Genomic DNA, 22,509 nt, shown 5'->3' on the forward strand with positions numbered 1-22,509 from the left:
GCTCTATGACAGGTGTACAGGAGCTTCTCCTCAGGTGTTTCCCTCAAGGAAAAGCATCCTCAAACACTCGAAAGCTACTCACTGGAACAAAGCCATTGTTTCCTGCAAGCTAAGTAGAAAGAGTAACTTTTAAAGTTCTACAGCACAGGAGCATGTTTATAATTTATAACAATATAATATGTAATTTAGAAGAACTAGAAGATAATTCTGAGAAATTTTGATGATAAATTAATTGACTTTGGTTTAATAAATTCATACAGAGATGGCATTTTCTAGGACAAATATTTTGAAAAGACCCTAAATTGAAAAAGGTAGTTTAGCTTTTGGGTGGGGATTATTTTCACTATTCACACAAAGTAAGCATATATTTTTAATTAATTTTCTTCATTGATGACATTCATAAATATCTGACTAGAATGTAAAATTCTTATATGTTCAAGTTATTTGGACAATACCTTAAGTTTGCCTTGTTATGAATAAATATGTATATGGATATATTATATATAAAATCTCTGTCCAACCTGATTTATGTATGTCAGATAAAAACTTCTGATTATTTTCTTTTGTTTTTGGGTTGTACTTTTATGTAGCTATGTATTATGTATTTATTTATTTATCTATTTTAATATTTAAATTTGGTTTTTCTATAACATATATATTTTCTATTTTATATGTATATATGTCAATATATTTTATTTATACTTGTCTCCTTTACTGCTTTTCCACCACTCCTATTCTCCCTTCTAGTTTATGCCCTTTCTCACTTTAATAAATAATCCTTCAAATTTTGTTACGTGTGTGTATGTTGTATGTGTGTAAATTTTCTTTATCCTTCCCTCTGTTGATAGAAATCTAGGTTGGTTACATAACTTGAATATTGTGCATACTATAGCAGTAAATTTAGATGTTCATGGATCTCTGTTCTGCAGTGGCCTAGAGGCATTTGAATATATACCCTTTTGTAGTTTAGCTAGGTTGTATATAGTTCTATTTTTAGTATTTTGAGAATCCCTAAAAACTGATATACACAGAAGTCAACCATTACACCACCAGCAGCAGTAAGCCGGATTCTCTCTTCCCTATTTCGCCACTTTAGAATGTTGGACATGCCTGCAGTAAAACAGAATGTCACAGCAGTATTAATTTGTATTCCTTTGATAACTAAGAACATATTTTAGCATATTTATTAACTATTAGTATTGTTCCTTTTGAGAACTGTCCATTCTGTTCATTATCTCTTTGTTTTAAATGCAGATGCCAAGATCCCAACCACCTTTGTATTCTGATTTGAATGATAAAGTATTTTACTTTTTTGAAGTCATCTTCACTAATTATTCTCTGTTTGTTTTTGAAACAGTATTTCCCCTAATGATTATTTAGACTGACCTTATATTCATGATCCTGCTTCGTTCTTGCAAGTGCTGGAGTCATACCAAGAACAGTCCTTCATAGATGAGTCTAGTGGTGTCACATTTCAAATCTTTTGTGTTTATTTTATAATTTAAAATTTCTCTTCAATTATATTTCTCAGTCCACTAATTTCTGTTGTTTTTCCATTAAATATTCTTTATTCTATTAGTTTCTTTCTGTTGTTATAATAAAACACTATGACCAAGGGAATTGTTAGATTCCAGAATGAGAGCTACAACACACAAAATGAGGATAAAGCTGAGAGCTTTCACTTTGAAATTCAGAATAAATAAAGCACAAAGACTACACTGTAATTATGAGAGGCCTTTTTTAAATGTCCCTACTCATTGACATACTGCCTCCAATGAGACTACACTATGCAAACCTCCTAAACACCACCTATCAAGGACCAGGTATTCAAATGCTCAAGACTATGGGCAATGTCTCTTATCTAATTACTACAATTATTATGTGACCATTCTTCATTCTTGAGAATTTCAGTGATATATTTAGTGAAATTAGATTATATACACCGCTCACTTATTTTTGTTCCACATTGTGCATTTTCCACATTATGCATGTGTATTATGCCTTCCATTGAGCATAGGGAATCTGTGTCCATAGGCTTCAGAAATTGATGATTATTCTTCATCAGCATCTACCAACTGTCAGTATCTCCTAAGCAAATAGTGAAACCTGGAGAATTTCTTCCCCAGCTATGATAGAATTCTGGCTGGCTTAATCTTTTGCAGGTTTTATGCAGATTAAAAAGCTGCTATTAATTCATGATTATAGTGACCATCTCATATCTGGAGGACAGAATTTCATAGTAGTCCTAAATATCCTCTGGCTGTTACAGTTTTTCAGCCTCATGTTGGGAGCTATTCTATGAGACTTGAGTTGTGGGAAATTTGATAATGATATCCAATTTACATCTGTAAATTCATTCTCATGTTTCTCACTCTAGCCAATTATCCATTTCTCTGCTGGCTATCTCTTCATTCAAATAGAATTTAATCTGAACAAAGTTGAGATTAGCTCAGTTCTGTGAATAAAAATGTAAATGTTTAGAAGTAATTTGACTTCTACCTAAGTAATTTGACAACATGACTATTAAGAAAAATAGCAATAGAATAGTCTACTCTAGAACCTGTGACCAACACTACTATGGGGTTTAATTTATTTATTTATTTATTTAATTTATTGTTAAAATATTTTCATACATTGTGTTTGATCACCTTTTCCCTTTGCTATTCCCTAACCCACTAACTACCCACCCAAAATCATTTTTTTTCCCTTTGTTTATTTCGGAACTGAATCCTCAAGCTCAGAAACAAAAATCAAACAAAAAAACTCAATGTGTCAAAATTACTAAATTAAACTAAATAAAGCAAAAAGCCTACCTCCCCTCACACTCACAAATCCATGCAATTTGTTTTGTGTTAAGTAACTACTTCAGGGCATGAGGCCTTTTATAGGATGGTTTATATAATGAGTGACACATTCATAGGATAAAATTGATTTTCATTTTTATCATAGGCTATTCATGGCAAGTGGTTTCATGGTTAGTGTGTAAATTTGTGTCCACTACTCTTTCAGTGCTGGGACTCTATGGTCTTGAACCTATACGGGTTTTGTACATGCTACCAGCATCCATGTGGATACATAGGTCAATCAGTCCTGTTGTGCCTGGAAACCTCTATTTATTTGGAGTTAGCTACTACCTATGGCTCTTCCAATCATTATGCCTCCTTTTCCACATAGCTTTCTGAGTGTCGGAGCTGATTAAAGACATCTCATTTAAGACAAAGTCTACCAGTTTCCCAGCTTCTTTCCATTGTCCAGTTGTAGGCCTCTGTGTAAATTCTTACATACTATAAGAAGCTTCTCTGATGTGGGATGAGTGACACACTCTTCTACAGGCATAGCAATAGGACTCAATACAACATCATCTCAATTATAAGAAAAATATTAAAAAGAAAACTCAGTTAAACAGGAAGAATAGTGGATTGAAAAATATGCTTATAGGCATAGATGCTTGAAGTGGGTCAGCGTTTATGAATAACTACAAGTAGTCATTACTGATGAAGCTTTGAGCATGTGTCATCTATTGCTAGATAAGGGTAATCAGTTTGACAGTATCAAACAAGGGGCCTTTATAATTCTCACAAGGGAAATCAACATTTATGATATTCATTATGATATAATTTTGAAGGATTTTAAGTATGCAGACAACATGATCAATTTGGGATTATTAAAAGTCCCTTTCAGTATCAGAGATTGAACTCTAGTTCATGAGACAGGATTTGGCTCAAAGAGCTAAGAGAATATGGCAAAAACAAAAGATGATGAAGTCTCAACACGGCCATATTTGAAGACACCCTAGAGGGAACTGCCTCAAAAAAAAGAAAAAAGAAAAAAAAGAATAGAAGAATATTGCCAATTTGCAAATTGAAAGTTAAGTATTTTCCTCTTAAACATAGTTTAAAAATAGAATTAAGTGGCAAGAGCAAAATTGAAGAAATACAAGATTAATTTAATTTTAATTAAAAATTATATTCTTTTCTTGTGGAATTTTGATCCATGTGAAGTTCTTCTTGAGGTCAGAAGAATGGTCCCACTAGAAATAAGGATAAAATACAGTAGAGGTTGGCATTGTTCATCTTAGTGTTCTTGCTCATGCCAACAGTTGTGTATGTTTTCTAGGTGATTTTTCTCAACCAATATGTTCTGTTAGGTTTGATATACAAATATAATATGGTACTGACAAATGAAATTAAAATATTTTAAGACAGAAAATAGTAATCAGGCTGTTCTTGTTTTTTCGATAATGTGATATCTTCATGTGTCCATAGTTAGGGTGGTCATGAGGTGGCAGAAAATTGTGGTTGCTGATGTTACACATTTTATTAACGATTACCATCCTGTACACTGCTCTAATGCAAAGAAAAACAAAGAACGTAAATAAATTTGAAAGACAATGTTGTTGAATGAGCCTTGCTTTTAAACCATTGCAGCCTGCAGATGGTAAATTAAACCTCCTTAAGTCAGGGACTGACTAGCAGTGCCTGTAAAGCAGGTTCAGAGATATCACAGCACTTTTTATAAGATACAGGACATCCTTTGGGGTTTGTTTGCAGTTTCAGAGCTTTAGTACACAAACATCAAGGTAGGGAGAATCGCTATACGTAGGTATGTACTAGAGAAATAGCTGACAATTACATCCTGATCCTGTGATCCATAAAGATGGAGGGAGGGAAGGAGGGAGGGAAAAACAGAGAGAGAGGGGGTAGTGGAGGGAGATAGGGAGAGAGAGAGAGAGAGAGAGAGAGAGAGAGAGAGAGAGAGGAGAGAAGGAGAAGGAGAAGGAGAAGGAGAAGGAGAAGGAGAAGGAGAAGGAGAAGGAGAAGGAGAAGGAGAAGGAGAAGGAGAAGGAGAAGGAGAAGGAGAAGGAGAAGGAGAAGGAGAAGGAGAAGGAGAAGGAGAGAAGGAGAAGGAGAAGGAGAAGGAGAAGGAGAAGGAGAAGGAGAAGGAGAAGGAGAAGGAGAAGGAGAAGGAGAAGGAGGAGAAGGAGAAGGAGAAGGAGAAGGGAATTTCATACCTCTTGCCTCAATCCGAGATGCCCACAGCCAACAGCAACCAGCATGTGAGACTAAGACCCTAATTATAATAAGCCTGCAGGTCCCTCTGGGCAAACCCAGCAACTACTATTTCTGCCCTGCCCCCTCTGCACTCCATTTCCAGGTCCACAGCTTTACCTGCAGCCCTGGAGGCATGCCCCCAGCCAGGACAATCAGCAGTCTGAATCAATTAGGATCTAATAGCTCTGATTGGATCCCAGGAATGCTGCTGTCACCAGGGTCAACCAGCTCTATGTGAAATCCCAGAGGCCTACTGACATAAGTAATTACTATTTTTACTATCAGCCCCAGAGGCCTGCTCCCATCAAAGACTACTAAGCCTGTCAATACCAAGGACAACCAGCATAAGAACACAATCAACAAAAGCCTGGGCAATATGGCCAGTGTTAACCTAGTTATCCTACTACATCATCCCTAAATATTCTAAAACGTCTGAATCACAAGAAAATGACCTTAAATCTAATTTATAAAGATGATAGAGGCCTTTAAAGAGGAAATTAATAAATCCCCTAAAGAAATACGTGAAAATACAATCAAACAGAGACATTAAAAGAGAGATAAGAGTCTGAACAGATGTCTTAAACTGTTTAAAATATCACAGATGCCAACCCAGACTCTTATAACCAGCAAAAATTTCAGTCACCATTAATGGAGAATACAAAGTATTCCATGAAAAAAAAAAAAAAAAAAAAACCAAACTTAAACAATATCTTTCCACTAATCCAAACTTTGTAAAGGATATTAGAAGGGCAACTCCATCACAAGGATGGTAACTATACCCAAGAAAACACAAGAAATAAATAATTCAAAATAACCAAAACCAAAAGAAGAGAAACACACACACATTCACACATACACACACACACACACACACACACACACACACACACCACATACACACACAGAGTACTACAACCAACACCAAATTAAACAGGAACTCTCATTGGTCATTAATATCTCTCGGCATCAAAGTTCTCAATTCCCAAATAAAAAGGCACAGGCTAACAAAGTAGATGCTTGAACAGGATCCGACAGTTTGTTCCATACATAAAAACAATCTCAACAACAATGATACAAATTACCTCAGAGTAAAGGGCTGGAAAAAAATGTCTTTCAAGGAAATGGACCCAAGAAAAAGCTGGAGTAGCCATTCAAATATCTAATAAAATAGACTTTCAACCAAAAGTAATCAAAAGAGATGGAGAATACTTTATACTCATGAAGGAAAAAAGAATCCACCATCTATGCCCCAAATGCAAAAGGCACTGACAATCATAAAAGAAAGATTACTAAAAATTAAACACATTAATAGTGGAAGACTTAAACACCCTACTCTCAACAATTGACAGGTCTTTAGGACAGAAACTAAACAGTGAAATAATGAAATTAATAGAGGTTATGAATCAAATGGACCTAACAGATGCCCCAAAACAAAAGAATATATCTTCTTCTCAGTACCTCATGGAACTTTTTCCAAAATTGACCAAATACTATTAGGTCAAATAGCAAGCCTAAAGAGGTACAAGAATAATGATTGCATCATATTCACAGCCCTAGATTAAAGCAGGACTTCAACAACAGAAACAATAGAAAGCCTAGAGACTCATGGATACTGAACAACTCTATACTCAATGATCACTGGGTCAAGGAAGAAATAAAGAAAGAGACTTTCAAGTTGAAAGGACAGTGGGAAATGAGAAAGTTTAGATGTGAACTATTGTGAAATGAACTAGTAGTTCATTTCCTTTGATTAAGTAGCTGCAACTCAAACATGAGAGTTAAAATGATATGTTAACTAAAATTTCTTTGTACCACAGAAAAAAATTTGTAAAACGTAGGACTGTGAAAGGCAGCCTGGTCCTGGTTGAGCTAAGGCTTGAAACCCTGGTGACCCTAAAGGGAGGCAGGCGTTTCACCCGGTTCTTGGACGATAGGCTCCTAGCACAAGGCCATACCCCTCTATAGATTTGTGTCCACCATCAATCATGTAGGGGCAACACTCCAAGCCCCTCCACAGGAAGAGGACATGACCTGTGATCATGTAGACTCAAGACAGATCTTCATTTTAATGAGGTACCTAAGCACCGTCAAAACTCCTACAGTAAAATATAGCATTAGCTCTTTATAAAAAATATCAATAAATAGTAATTTAGTAGACACAAAGTAAAGTGGCTCTTGGGCCTGAAGGGATTTGATGCCCTAGTGTAGGGGAATGTCAGGGTTGGAAGGCAGGATTGGGTGGGTGAGTGGGGAAGAACCCTCATAGAAGCAGGAAAGGGGGGGATGGGATAGGAGGTTTCCAGAGGGGAGGCCTGGAAAAAAGGATAACATTTGAAATGTAAATAAAGAAAATATACTATAAAAAGAAAAAAAAAAACAAAGTAAAGTAAAAATTGAGTGCAACATGCAATGCTATCATTTACTGTTTTCTCCACAGGCCCTCTGTTATGTAAATTAACATGTTTTCACCTGTGAAACATTTGTCATCTTCAGCACATGCTAATGCAGTTTCCTCTGTATCCTTTCTCAAGGGATCCATGTGGAACCCTTTCTCCATTTACCTCTGTGGGGAATCATTGCACAACTTTCTTTTCTAATGCTATTTTCTGAGTGATTTTTTTTTTATTATTTAATTAGGTTTTTCTTCGAAAATCAGAACCAGATATAAAGCAGGTAGAGAGGAGCAGCTGTATCACAAAGCAGACTACGTTTTTTGCAGTTTATATGTAAAATTTAATTAAATCCTGAGTGGATAGCCCTACACACATATACATATAGGCAACAATATATGCACTCAACTGGTTACATTTATAAATGAATATGTTTATATGTATATATGTATTTGTAACAATAATAATTATAGGAGAATATGTAATGAAGTTTGAGAGTAATAGAAAATGTGGAAGGAAGACTGAGAATGAAAATGATATAAATACAGTACTCAAATATGAATTCTAAAATAATAATGTAAAATAATAATGTAAATGGGAAAATACTTTGAATGATCACCAATGGCAGTGGCTGAAAGTTGCTTCCTGGCTCATATGAACAAAGGGCCCAGTTTTCCTATTTATGATCCCTTTCTTTGTGGTTGAAAGGGTTTCGTTTTCTTTAGTGGGGCTAGCTTCATACTATTTTTGTTTGGCTTGGTGCTATCTGCTAAGAGCATCTGACCCAGAGGTCATACTTGCTAATCAATTACTCTAGCACTAAGTTCAGTCCCTATCCTTCTTTATGATCATTTGTTAGATTCCACAGTTATTGAAACTTTGCTTCTGTCCTTTGTTGCTAGCTTACTCATTACTTCCTGATAAATTGAGTAGGAATAACTCTATAAATAGCAAATTTCTAAATATTCAGTGTTTAGTCATTTTAATAGTAAAGGTTATTCAGTGGAACAGATAAAAATGGATCTTTACAAATATAGGGAGGGTATGTATTATGATGTTTCACAGGCTGTTTCACAGTTCAATAATAGCTGTTTCTAATGGAAGACCCAAGAATATAGTAGTTATTCAGTCCACAATGCTTTATATCTTAGCAGGTCTGCAATATATGCCAGAATCCCAAAGAAATAGTTGTTAATGTCATTAAAGGAACTGACTTGCTAGCCAAAGCAAGAACAAGCAGCAAATAGAGCAAGGTTACAATAGTTTATATTTACTTTTCGGCATAGGGCTTTCAAATTCATGTATCCATATGTGTCTTGTCAAAAATTTAAAACTTTATGCTTTTGTAATTTATTAATCATCCTTGGCAACATTTTACAAGTCAATATTTTTATAAGCCAGGTAATTGTGGCCTATATGTCACAAATATGTCAAATGAAAAAAAATTATTATTGGGAATTTTCATAGTTTTCTTTTTTCTCACATTATATGAAGAGTTCTAAAAGAACTTCAGATTTTTCATATTACTTCAATGGAAGAAACTGTGATCACCTGTTGTTTTTTTATCATTTATATCTTATAACTTCTGAGGTTTTTACACTTTTAAAATTTTAGTTTTCTCTCATATTATCAATTAGGGTATTTTCTGTGTGAGAAAATTGATAAAGAGTAAATATGTTATATATAAAGCTCACAAATGTTAAGGATATAAGCAATTTTGAAGAAAATATAAACCATTAATCTATATTTTAACATGTTATCATTTGGGTTTTTTTTCATTTGCTCCATGAAGATGCAATATTTTTAGATGTTTTCTCATCAGCCTTACAGAAAAAGGTATGCACCATATCTGAGTCATCCAGAATGCTTTGATACTCGTATAGAGTGGGTTCAGTTTATTGCCTCTAACCAAAGTTAAAAGTCTTTTGGTTATAAGATAAATTGAGAACCATACTAGGCTAATGAATATTACTTTTTAATTTCCCAAGTACATGATCTGTAGGACAGAACATTTCCTATTCTGGGGTTTATGAGAATCTCCAAAACATGTCTCACAAGAAATATAGTTGTTGAAAACACTCCATTTGTGATGGTTAATAAAGTAGTACAGGCATGTAAATAATACTGATATTATAAATAGTAATTTCAAATCATTGATTTGAATCAGTGAGTGTAGTTTTTCTTTTTTTACAGAGATTTGTATTTTTATAAGATCCTATTTTCTGTGTTGTTTCCCTCCCCCCAGAATATAGGGAAATACTTAAAATGTTTAGAAAGGCAATGCATCTTGAACTAAATAAGTTAACTAGTTTTGTCTTACAAATTATTATACATGTATCACATTAAAATTAATTTTGATTTTATTTTCCCTTGTTTTTGAATATTATGGGATGACACGTATTTTGGTGAGCCAACATTTGGAAAAGAACTGAACCCAATATAAGGGCTGAAGAATATATAATTTATAGATTTTTAAAAAGTTATTAGATGTTTTATTTTATTTAAGTAAAACATTTTGCTCCCTTCATCCTTAAAAATATATCACTTCTTCAGGAAGTGATTTTAGTTTCATTTTGTGCCAACTCCCAGTTTAATGCAGATAAAAATACATGAGGTATTGCTGTGTCCCTTAAAATTGGACTTGACTGTGGAAACGCTGAAAGAATCCTTATTACTCATGCCAAAGGAATGAGGTGCTTTTACTTCCAGCAAATGCTGATGTACAGATATGAGACCATATGAGAAATTGCTAAAGTTGCCCAAAAGAGTTTTATCATATTATTCATTGAACTTGGTGTGTGACTCAGTAATTGCTTCTGGTACCATTTTTATTTCTTGTGCACAAGGTTGTTATTTATCCATATGCCAAGTGAAACAGAGAAAGAGACTTTAAAGGAAAGTCATAACTTGATGTCAAACTATTTTTTGACACAATATAGCTGGAGATAGAAATCCCAGGTGAAAAACTATGATTTACTTATCAGAATTAAATATGAGAACAGTAACACTTGACATTGTAGAGAACCATAAATACTAACAAGGTATATGTGGCATACATTTTTTTTCTCTAGTGATGTGCAAGGTGTTTTTAATCAGCTAGGGAACAATAAATTTAATTCCCTATGACATGAGCTTTTTTATTTGCTTATAGATACATAAAATTAAATTAATTGGTAGAATGGCCAATTGGACAATCAGATGAATGAGATTAAATGGCATAAAACTTCTGATGTTATTTTACCATTTTACATCCTTACACATATCCTTTATAAACCTCACATAGATGAAATTCATCACTGTTAAAATTTTCTAGTATATCTAAAATATTCATTTTCATTGAAAACATTAGTACTTTGGAAAAAACATACAGAATAGTATCAATTATGACTTTAATGACAAAAATATTCATGTGTTGCTCCTTCAACATGATGAATAATGTGCTATTGTCACAAATTCTTTAAATATATTCATTTTTAAAAGATGTTCTTTGTTCAGAAAAGGGTGTTAATTTGTCACCTAGAAAATTAATTTTCTGTATTATGTGTTTATTCCTTACTCTTTTCTGTAATGATGTCCTTGGTCTCTTCTGTAATGATGTCTTGATTATACTGTTCAATAAATAATACCATTTTGCATGTAGTAGAGCCCAATGTCTAATCCCAGTTGATTAAAAATCATAAAGCAATACAACATGTATTCAGTTACATAATGAGTTATACATAATTATGCATTCATATGAAGTGTGAAACTGATTGCTAAAGATAAATTAATAGGGAGGCTTGTTCTTAAGTGTTCCAGGAGTATGAATAACTGTTGGCTGCTGGTCTTTGGCAAAAATTAAAAAAAAAAAATCTTAACATTGTCTCTTTCAGTTTGTCTTCTGTAAAATGAAAATTATATTGCCACTGATATCATGTAGTCATTATGAGAAATATATAATTAAAGGACTTAGAGGAAGTCCAAGCATCAAAATAAGTGCTTAGGAAAATGTCAACTACCATATTGCTTAATGCATGGAATTTAAGTTATTTAATCTGTGCCATTGGAATAAAGACAACCAAACATTATCAATTTACTTACGAATAGTAGTAGGTTTAAAATCAGAGTATGAATTCTGTAGAATCAATTGACTGTACTTACATGATTCATTTGACTATCATTCTAACTACCTAGAATTTTCAGTCTAACCTCTCATCTACAGGGCATTATAATTTTTCCCCTCTAAATATTCAGCTCTCTTTAAATCGCTTCTGGAACTATGGCTTTGTTGCTACCACACTGTAACAGAATAGAATCAGTTATATATTTCAGAAGTTTCTAATATTTGTTTTCCTCTAGTTCAGGAACCATGGCTTTGCTTGTTGACTAGGGCTTTGATTGCCTCAGTCACTGCAGTAGTCATTTTACTATAAACCTCTTATCTGTCATGCAGTGTGTACTTTTGATGCAAAGTTTACTATTCTGCTATAATGAATTTTCAATATGGAGTATGCATTATTATTTGTTTGTATAAACTAAATATATATGCACCACTACCCAATATCACATATGTTTAAAACTATTTAAAGTTAGTAGAAGGATTAACAGAAGATATAATTAGATATGTCTATAACAGAAATACAAAATAGAAAAGATAGTGTTAGCCTATGGCTGGCTTCCATTCTTAAGCATGGAGAAAAAATACATAAAATGGTTTTTTCAGAACAATGTTCTCTAATGTGTTGAATTGGAAAGCCAGGGAGAAAGGGGAAGTGTTTTTGATGGAAGGGTAAATGCCATACTTGCAGTAATCTATTTACCTGTAAGGAATATATTTTAAATATTATATATATACATATATATATGTATATATATATATACATATATACATATGTATATATCAGCTTTACAGAGCTTTATCAGAACTTTATTTAAATAGACAAATAACTGAGGTACATATGAACAATCTAATATTCAGTCCTAAAGGGAAATGAGCTATCAGCATAAAAGGGACATGGGAAAATCCTAAATCCACACTACAAATGATGGAAAACCAATTTGAGAAGATTATATACTGTATTTTTACATTTACATTTGCCTTTTGATAAAGGCAAAACTTGGACATGTTAAAATCATTAATGGTTGATATGAGTTAGACAAGAAGAGGTAGCCACAGCAATAGCCTGGCATATGTTAACACTCTCTGCTTCTCAAAATATGCTAGAGCCAGATTTCTATTTGCACTTAGCAAGATTGGACACATTCAGTGTGGATTGACTGTAGACTCTCTTTGTACCTAAGCATATATATGTTTATACTGACGGCTGCATTAGAGACTCACAGGGCTAGACTCCTCATGTTTTTCATTCTCAGCCTGTGCATCACTTCTCCCTTTCTGCACTGAATGTCATGTTAAACACATGATAGTCATCGTTCTTTTCATGAACTCTTCTATGTCTTATTGATCTCCAAGTGTAGTATTTCTTAAGTTCTAAAACTTACTTTAAATGTTTTGAATATCTTGTTTCCTTTTCTAAATTTGGGATGTACCTCCTTAATAAAGTCTTCAAGAGATAAAAGTCAATTTTCCTTTGTGTTCTCTTGCCTTGCACAGTAATTCTCTGTGCTATTGACCTATCTTATGGCTCTTTATCACTAATCTTCATCTGAAATTATGTGTCCTATGTATTTAATATCTGCTACGGCATAAATGCATTGGCTGAATGATTTTTTTTCATGTAGAAATGGGTATTACTTATAGTAGGAATAGACTGAATATGTGTAGAACTATTGATCATCAGACTGTCTCTCTATGTTTTAAGAAAGCAGCTACATTTTCCTCCATAGTTTATTGTACCACTTGCAAATTCATGGTTTTATTACAAAGGTTAATATGAGTTATAATTGTGCATAGGAAGCAAGAACTCATCATTCTTTCTCATTCATAGATCTGATTGAAACAGTACATCAGCTATTGAATAAGTAGTATAATTCAAATTTGGTTATTTTAATGATGGTAAAATTATATATTAATATTTTAAATTACAAATTGTAGTATTAGGTACTGTATTTACACAGTGGGAATTTATAGTTAAATATTCTTTTGTAGGGAACAATATTCTTTAAAAAATATCAATGTCTCCATTCTTAAGATTTAAACTGTGTTAAAAAAACAATCAGAAGAAAATTAAATTGATTGTTGTCCTAAATTCATGATATACTTTCTGTCTTCCAAATCCAATTGTTCTCATACTGTGTCCTGGTTGACTGTGTATCACTGTTTTGTGTTTAATGTTTCAGGAAGAACCATATGTCTTGTTTAAGAAGTCTGACAAACCTCTCTATGGGAATGATCGATTTGAAGGCTACTGTATTGATCTTCTACGAGAGTTATCTACAATCCTTGGCTTTACATATGAAATTAGGCTTGTGGAGGATGGGAAATATGGAGCCCAGGATGATGTAAACGGACAATGGAATGGAATGGTTCGTGAACTAATCGATCATGTGAGTATCTTTTCAATATTCCTATCATTTTTTAATTGATTGTTATATATTTCCAGTCATTGTAACAAAAGTATATTTCCCTCTTTTTTTCAATTGTTGTACCCCTTCCTGGTCTTTCCTCCACAAGGCCTCTTCCTTTCCCTCCCCTTTGCCTCTAAGATTTTGCCCCACCAGCCACCTACCCACTCCCACCTCAACCCTCTAGCATCCTCCATCTCTGGGGCATCAAGTCTCTCCAAGACCAAGCGCCTCCCCTCCCACTGATGCCAGCTACATATGAACCTGGAGCTATGGATCCCTCCATGTATACTCTTTGGTTGGTGGTTTAGTCTCTCGAAGCTCTAGGTGGTCCGGTTAATTGATATTGTTCTTACTATGGGGGTTGCAATCCCCTTTAACTTCTTCATTCCTTCACCTAACTCTTCCATTGAGGTCCCTAGGCTCAGTCCAATGATTGTCTGTGAGTACCTGCAACTGTTTTAGTCAAGTAGTGGTAGAACCTCTGACTAACAAGCTCCTGACTATAAGCATATCTTAGCATCAGCAATAGTGCTGGGGTTTGGTTTCTGTAGATGAAATAAATCCCAAGGTGGGTCAGTCTCTGGAGGACCTTTCCTCTCTGCTTGTATTTTTTGTCCCTTTATTTCCTTTAGACAGGAACAGTTCTGGGTTAAACATTTGAGATGGGTGGGTGGTTACATCATTCAAATCTGAGCCATGTCAAACTACTCAAGGTGACTCTTCAGGTTCTATTTTCCCACTGTTGGGCATTTCAGCTAATGTTATCCCCATTGGTTCCTGGGATCCTCTCTCATCCATGGCATCTGTGACTTTCTAGTGGTTCCTGCCCTCCGCAACCCCATCTCTCACTGCTACATATTTCCATTCATTCTTCTGGCCCCCTGGAATTCCCTCCTGTCTCTTCCTATACATGATCCTTCCCCCTTTTGTCTCTCTCTCTCTCCCTTTGCTTCCCATGATTACTTTGTTTCTCCTTCTAAGAGAGATTGAAGCATTCACACTTTGGCTTTTCCTCTTGTTAAGCTTCATTTGGTCTGTGAGTTGTATCATGGGTATTCTCAGCTTTAGGGCTAATATCCAGTTATCAGTGAGTATATATTATTTATATACATTTGTGTCTGAGATACCTCTCCCAAGATGATAGTTTCTATTCCCATCCATTTGCCTGCAAAATTCGTGAAGCTGAGTAGTATTCCATTGTGTAAATGAACCACATTTTCTGTATCTGTTCTTCTGTTGAGGGACATCTGGGTTGTTTCTACATTCTGGCTATTATAAATAAGGCTGCTGTGAACATAGAGCAGGTGTTCATGTGATATGGTGGAGCATCTTTTGAAAATATACCATTGAGCAGTATAGCTGGGTCCTCAGGTAGAATGGTTTTTAATTTTCTGAGGAACCTCCAGATTGATTTCCAAAGTGGTTGTAACAGATTGAAATCCCACCAGCAACAGAGGAGTATTTCTCTTTCTCCACATCCTCACCAGCATTTGGTGTCACTTGAGTTTTTTATCTTAGCCATTCTGATTGGTGTAAGGTGAAATCCTAGGCTTGTTTTGATTTGCATTTCCCTGATGATTAAGGATTTTGGACATTTCTTTAGGTGCGTCACAGCCATTCCGTATGTCAATTGAGAGTTTTTTCTTTAGCTTTATACCCCATTTTTAAAATTTGGTTATTTGGGTTTCTGGGGTCTACTTTCTTGAGTTCTTTTTATATTTTAGATATTAGCCTTCTATCAGATACAGGGTTGGTAGAGATTTTTTTCTTTTGTGTTAAGTGGTTTGATATTATCAGGTGGCTTGTCTTAATTTTTCCATTGTGATGTGATTTCCCAACGGTGAATTATTCATTTCCTCAGTGCTTACTTCTTTATCAACAAAGAAAAAACAATGCAAATTCTAAATTTTTTTATGTTCAGAGAAGATGCTTTGAGATGAGACCATTGTATCTATGAAAAAAGAAATAATGTATTAAAAACATAAGCACATTCAATCATAAGAATAAACTTTTTATTATCTGGCTTAAGTCTTTAATATTCACTTTTAACTTGATTTCATTGACAAAATAGGCATTCTTTATGATCAAGAAAAGAATTTTTAGTTGACAGTTTTCCTTAAATTAATTTTTATAATAAAATTTATATATATATTAGAATATAGAACTGCATTTCATTTCATGTATTTGGGACATGCGTTTTGTTTGAGAATTTCCTTGGTAATACACATAATACAGCTAATAATACATAATAGGTTTATTATTATTAAAGTAAGAATTATAGAAAATAATGAAAATAGTTCTCTTTTACTATTTATTTTCTTGCTAAGCCTGGTAGTTCATGTAGCTAGGGTCAATAACCCCAGCCACTTTGAAGGATGGGACAATAGAATCACAAGTTTAAGATAAACTTAGGTAGCTTAGTGAGAACCTGTTTCAAAATAAAAGGAAAAGTAAGTTTGGCAAGAAGTAAAGTGGAAAATTCCTTGCCTAGCTTTTGAAACATGTTATGCTTAATTACAAATATTGAAACAATAAAAACATGAAAAATATCTTTATGACTGTTATCTCAACAAAAGCTCTGACCAATGCCAGTAATATCTGTAGATATTTACTCATTATTTTTATTATATTTTACATTTTTATTTAAAATTTGCATTTGTGTATGTAATGAACTTAGCCACATTCACTCCCTAGTCTCTCATTCTTTCCATTTTCTGCTAAAATTCTTTCAAAATCAGTGTCTGCTCTTTTCATATTTTCATTCTTTCTATTTTTTAATGTTTGATCCACTGAGTCTAATTAGAATTTTTTACTTAAGCATGTATAGGAGGGTATTTATTGAAAATGAGATAGTTATCTGTGGTTGCATCATTGAAGAAGATGAAATGTCTTTCTCTGGTATTCAATATCTGCTCATATATATTCCAGGAGAAGTGGAACTTCATGTTCTAGTCACTGTCACTTACTTTCAATATTTGACTAGTTATCACTTTGCTGACATTAAATTATTGTCAACAAAGAGTTTTCTCCCGGAAAGCAGATAGAAAGAATATGTATGACATTGAATAGAAAATAAAGAAAAGTAAAATAAATTGTCAATTTATTTTCAAATCTTTTTATATTTCCTTTATTTGTTTGGAATTTACTAAGATCTCAAACTGTGCAGTTTATCAGCTATTTAACAGAAGTTCTGCTTAAATAGAACATTTATATTTTAATTTTGCATACTCTTTTAGAACCTAATAAAATATGTTTGCTTATTTGCCTTGAAGCCAAATGTAGAATATTGAAGGTCCTCCACTTGGATTCCCAAAAGGTTTCTCCTCTGCTCTTACTATTCATTTAATATTTATTATTATTATTATCAGTTCCTAATGGTAACTAGGGTAGATAATTAGTGACTTACCTGAGACTGTTTAACCAAAAATGAATATTTACTGGTTTTTATTTTTGTAAAGTCGGGGATAACATATGTGCCTGGTGTCCTTCTGTCCATGGTATTATGATGTGCTGTCTGATGTGTGACTTCTTGTTTGTTTCCCTGAATATTCCACCAGCAGGTCTATATTATCCAAGAAGAAATGTATTAACTTTACCATGAAAAATTTATAAAAGACTTAAATTGAGTTTATGGTTCTGGCCGAGTTTATAAACTAAATTTTGCAACTATTCAGTGCAGCAAAAAGTGTAGCTGAGGTATGTATCAAATATTTAACTGAAGCCAGAGCCTATAATGTAGGGTCAGTTACAGTAAAGCCATATAAATTTTACAGGTAGAAAGTTGGTTTTCAAATAGAAATCAATGTGCTTGATAATATGTGCAGCAATTGCCCTAGTCATTTCAGTAAGTTCTCACTAGAAATTTGTGATCATTCATTTGATTAGAACATGGCAATTTTAGCTCACAAGACTCTTTAATATATAAGTTGTCTCCATATATATTATCATTGCTTGTATTTGAGCTTTGTGGGATTAAATTATTAGTTTTCTATAATGTCTTTCTTTATAGATTATTTATATATATTTTTCTTCACGGAAATTAAAAAACCAAAAATGGTGACATGGAAATAATATGTTAGAACCATTGAAAATGGCCTACCAGATAATGGACTAGAGACCACAGCCATGGATCACTGAATTGATTAGTCACTATGATTCACAAGGGCCTTAGATGCACACAGGTAGACACAACACACGCATGCGCTCGCGCGCGCGCGCACACACACACTCACACACACACAAGAATAAGTGGGCATTATTATTTATATATTTCTCAAAAAGCATTTTTGCATTGAGGCCACTGGTATATTTATTCAAGGTTTTCATTTATTGTACTCTTGCTGTCATGACCTAATTTGTCATCTTTTTTTTTCTGTCGTTAGACAACAGTCTACACTTATATAGTTTCAGCAGTGAGTTCCTCATGTTTCTGTGTCCTCTTTTAGCCCTGCTTCTCAACATTTAATGCTTGTACTAAACTAAGGTGATCTTAGTCAACATAAATCAAAATATGCACCTTTCTCCCTAATTTAGTAATTCATGCTGGTAAACCACCAGCACCACAAACCTCATATAACTTGTTTTTCTTGCCTCACTGTGAGCTTGATTAGCATTTTCATACTGAACTTTTACCAGTATGTATCTTCAACACTGAGTTTTACAGTTATCTTACTCATTTAGTAGGTATTTATCATGATTATCTCACAAATACTTCAGAAGCAGAAAGTCCCAAACATAATGCATCATTTATCTTCCCTGAACCTATTCTTTCTGAAGACTTCTGCCTGTGCATGTTATAACAATTTAATACATTTTTCAACCAAAAATTTAGTAGTCATTTTTAAATTATACCTCAATCCTTCATATCTTATTCAACACACTTCTTAAATAACTCAGAAAGCTGCTCAATCCTGTCAATGTTAATATTTCAGCATAATGCTATTTCCAGTCTAATCTATCATCTGCATTATGTTCTGTGAAGTCTTGTTACAGAAAGAGAAATTTTATTACCATTGCTTAAAGTTTTTCAGGAATTTACAATGCTCTGAAGATATATGACCACAATAATATATTTGCAAGCCTGAAAAAGGCAAATTACAATTTATTTCTTAATAAAAATCAAAACAAAACAACAACAACAAAAAACAAAAACAAAAAAAAGCCACTGTTTTTTAGTTATTCTCAATCTACTCTCAAACTTTCTCATTGCCTTCTGTTTTAGCAGGCTCTTTTACAGGGACTGAGACAATAAGGCTTCTCAACTATAGGTGTATAATGGGAGGAACATGAGGACATAGTTGATGAACTGAATGCCATAGTTCCTAATATTGATGCCTGTTACAAACAGGGCTCTCTCGGGTTCTGTTATCTGGCCTGTTCCTAACACTTCTGCTTTGGACTCCTACACCTACTAGCTTCAACCATGACTTCATTTTTTTTTTTTTAATTTTCTCAATGGTTCTCTATCTGTGAATGACATTCTTTCGGATAGGGCACCACTTATACTCTTAATAGAAATGTATTTCAGTCTCTGCCCTGGAAGTTTCTGGATTTGGAATTTTGGAGCAGAGCCAGAGTGTTCTGGCAGCTGGTTCAGTGAGTGACAGAGGTTCCCTGATGCACTGAAATCACTGTTTCTCCCCATGCTCTCATTATTCACTGTGTTTCTAGTCCCAGAGAAAATGAATCCTTCTCAGCTACTTTTACTTGAGTGTATTCTCTATGCTTCTTGAGATATAAGTTGACCTGCTTTTATATTTCCATCTCTTCTGATTTTTCCAGCTGTACCTGTGTAAATTGACGTTCCTTTTATGTCTTAATGTAAGCTAGTTCTCCCTGGACACCGCTGTCTCCATCCCTATTCAATTCATGTCCCCTGAATTACGTTCCTTAGCTTTGGAAAACCTCTACAGCAACACTGTCACTCTCCAAAAAGGCATCTATGTAGCATTTCCACATTTCTTTTTTATATAAAACACCAAGGACACACTGTTTTATTTATGGGTTTAATATATGTTTTACTTAAAATTATTTTATTTGAAAATATACTTTACTTGAAAAAATATATATAATATGCACATAACTAATATTAAATCCTTAAGTATATAAAGTAACTTTAATTGTGTTTCTCAGTTAAAGCATCCCTAGAAATAAGGTTTTTTTAATGTACCAGGAAGCTGAGTGTGGAGGCAAACACTTATAATCCTAGATAATTAAAGGTCAGAGACAATAGAGTTTCAAGCTTGAGGCCAGCCTAAACAACACAGTGAGACCAGGTCTGTCTCAAAAGAAACAAGAAGAATAAAAGTGTGACCTTAATTGCAAGTCTCTTTTTGGCTTTAGTTAATTATCTACAGATATGATTCTTAAGCACTATCTATGTACATGAAGGTAAAATTAATTATGGTTGTGCTAGGCTATTGCTTACCAATTGCAAATCTACTCATGTCTTTCTCTTGGGTCATTTGGCAAAGTTCAGAGAGTGTGTCTGTTCCTTAGTTCAACATGCATTTAAACCGCTAACTAGATGTCTTTTACAGTATAAAAATATCTGCAGGCAATGTTATTTCTGAAGAAAAAACAGTGCTCTAGGCTAACCTGTTTTGTTGTGGTTGTCGTTGTTTTTGCCTCATTTAGAAAGATAGAAATCCTGTTTGCCACATTTTCAGCAAAATCAAAGCATGCATGTTGGTGGTATGGATACCTGGATTCATCTTCAAATATTTGCCCATTTTAGAACTACCCCACAGGCTGAATTTGGAGAAAACAGTTTACATAACCATCCTAAGTTTGCATCTGTGGGATCCAGTCAGATCATTTACATCAGACTTAAGAGTAATTTATGTGAGCCTGAGTGTACAAGCAGTCAATACTTCACACAAGGTTGTTTTCCAGACTCCTAAAGTATATTGCTAAATCTGGCAGGGAATGTTTAATTAAAATGGATATTACAGAAAGGCCAAAAGGAAAATGAAAGGTTTAACAATTCTCAAAAGTATTACGTAGGGAAAACTGTAATTAAAAAAAAAGAAAACCACCCAAAATTCCACTTATTTACCCTGCAGTTTAGAAATAAAATTAAATATAAAACCTTCCAATTTAGAAAACCTCTCCAAAAAGTTAAATGATAAAAATGTTATTACTGTAACAGCATTAAAGTAAATGTGATAATTACCATTAGCAATCTGCTAAGAGATTTCAACAACAGAGGGTTTCCAGTCTTTTATAGATCAAAACAGTGTGCTGTTGATTTGAATAAGGTATGTCCCACAGAGGAACACATATTTAAATACGGAGTCTCCTTGTTAGGGTTGCTCTTGTGGAAGTTTGTGACCTGGAGCCTTGCTGGTGAAAATACACTTTGAGAGTGCAGAATTTCACAGCGTTTTCAGTTTGTGCTCTGCTTTGTACTTGGTGAAGATGTGATCTCTAGGGTTCCTCATTTAGCTTCTCTCTGCTATACTTCCATACTATGCTGGGTTCTCCCTCTGGAACCTTAAGCCAAAATAGATTCTTTCATAAGTTACTTTTGGTCAATGTGTTTTATCATAGCAACAGAAAAGTCACTAACACCATGTGTTGCAGACATGGTCTCAAAATAAACTTTCTTGTTTATTATTGTTTAAGTGAGTGGTTTGGGCTAATAAGGATTTGTTCTAAATTCACTTGTTTACCATCTGTGTTAGGTATCTGATTTTATCCAAAGAAAACATAACTTAAAACCTTCATGGAAGAAGGAGTTTTGCAACTTGTAGTCAGGTTATTTGGAAGTTAAGTTCTTAGCTTCAAAAAAACTTGAACTTTAAGGGTTAATTTTTATTGAAGATAATACTACAGGACATATTTCCATGTCTTTGGAAAAGATGGTTCAATTGCCCCACCTCCCCATCCCTGTCAACAGTCCCTTACTCCATTCCCCCTCCACCTTGCCTCAGAGTGTATGCCCCCCCAACTCCATATAATCCCCTTCTCTGGGGCCTCATCTCTCTAAACTTATGTGCGTCTTCTCCCAGTGAGGCCAGACCAGGAAGTCCACTGCTGTATATGTGTAGGGGCCTTGGACCAGCCCTCATATGCTACTGGGTTGGAGGCTCAGTCTATGGGATCTCCCAGGGGTCTAGGTTAGTTGAGACTGCTGGTCTCACTATAGGGTCATTCTTCCCTTCTGCTCCTTCAGTCCTCCCCTAATGGCTCCATAGGGGTCCCTGACTTCAGTCCAACAGTTGGGTGAAAGTATTTGCATCTGTCTCAGTCAACTGCTGATAGGGCCTTTCAGAGGAAAGCCAAGCTAGGCTCCTGTCTGGAAATAAATCATAACATAATAGTGTCAGGCCTTGGTGCCCTCCCTTGAAATGGGTCCCAAGTTGGGGTGGTCACTGGACAGCCTTTCTTTTGGTATCTTCTCCAGTTTAGTCCCTGCAGTTCTCTTAGACTGGTACAATACTGGGTCAGAATTTTTGACTGTGGGTTGGTAACCCCATACCTCCACTTTGGGTCCTGTCTATTTACTGGAGGTGGTTTCTTCTTTCAACCATTGGGCATTTTCACTAAGGTTACCCCCA

General features: G+C 34.4%; 1 protein-coding gene across 5 annotated transcripts in view; it reads left to right on the forward strand.

The window, feature by feature from the left end:
• Grik2 (glutamate ionotropic receptor kainate type subunit 2) overlaps positions 1–22,509 on the forward strand; it is a 630,456-nt gene that overhangs the window by 408,322 nt on the left and 199,625 nt on the right. For all 5 annotated transcript variants that reach the window (XM_034524652.2, XM_076917171.1, XM_076917172.1 and 2 more), the window contains exon 11: positions 13,721–13,927. In XM_034524652.2, the coding sequence (XP_034380543.1) occupies positions 13,721–13,927 (207 nt within the window). The remainder of the gene's footprint in view (positions 1–13,720; positions 13,928–22,509) is intronic.

Source organism: Arvicanthis niloticus, chromosome 20, assembly GCF_011762505.2.
Source record: "Arvicanthis niloticus isolate mArvNil1 chromosome 20, mArvNil1.pat.X, whole genome shotgun sequence".
Taxonomy (NCBI): domain Eukaryota; kingdom Metazoa; phylum Chordata; class Mammalia; order Rodentia; family Muridae; genus Arvicanthis; species Arvicanthis niloticus.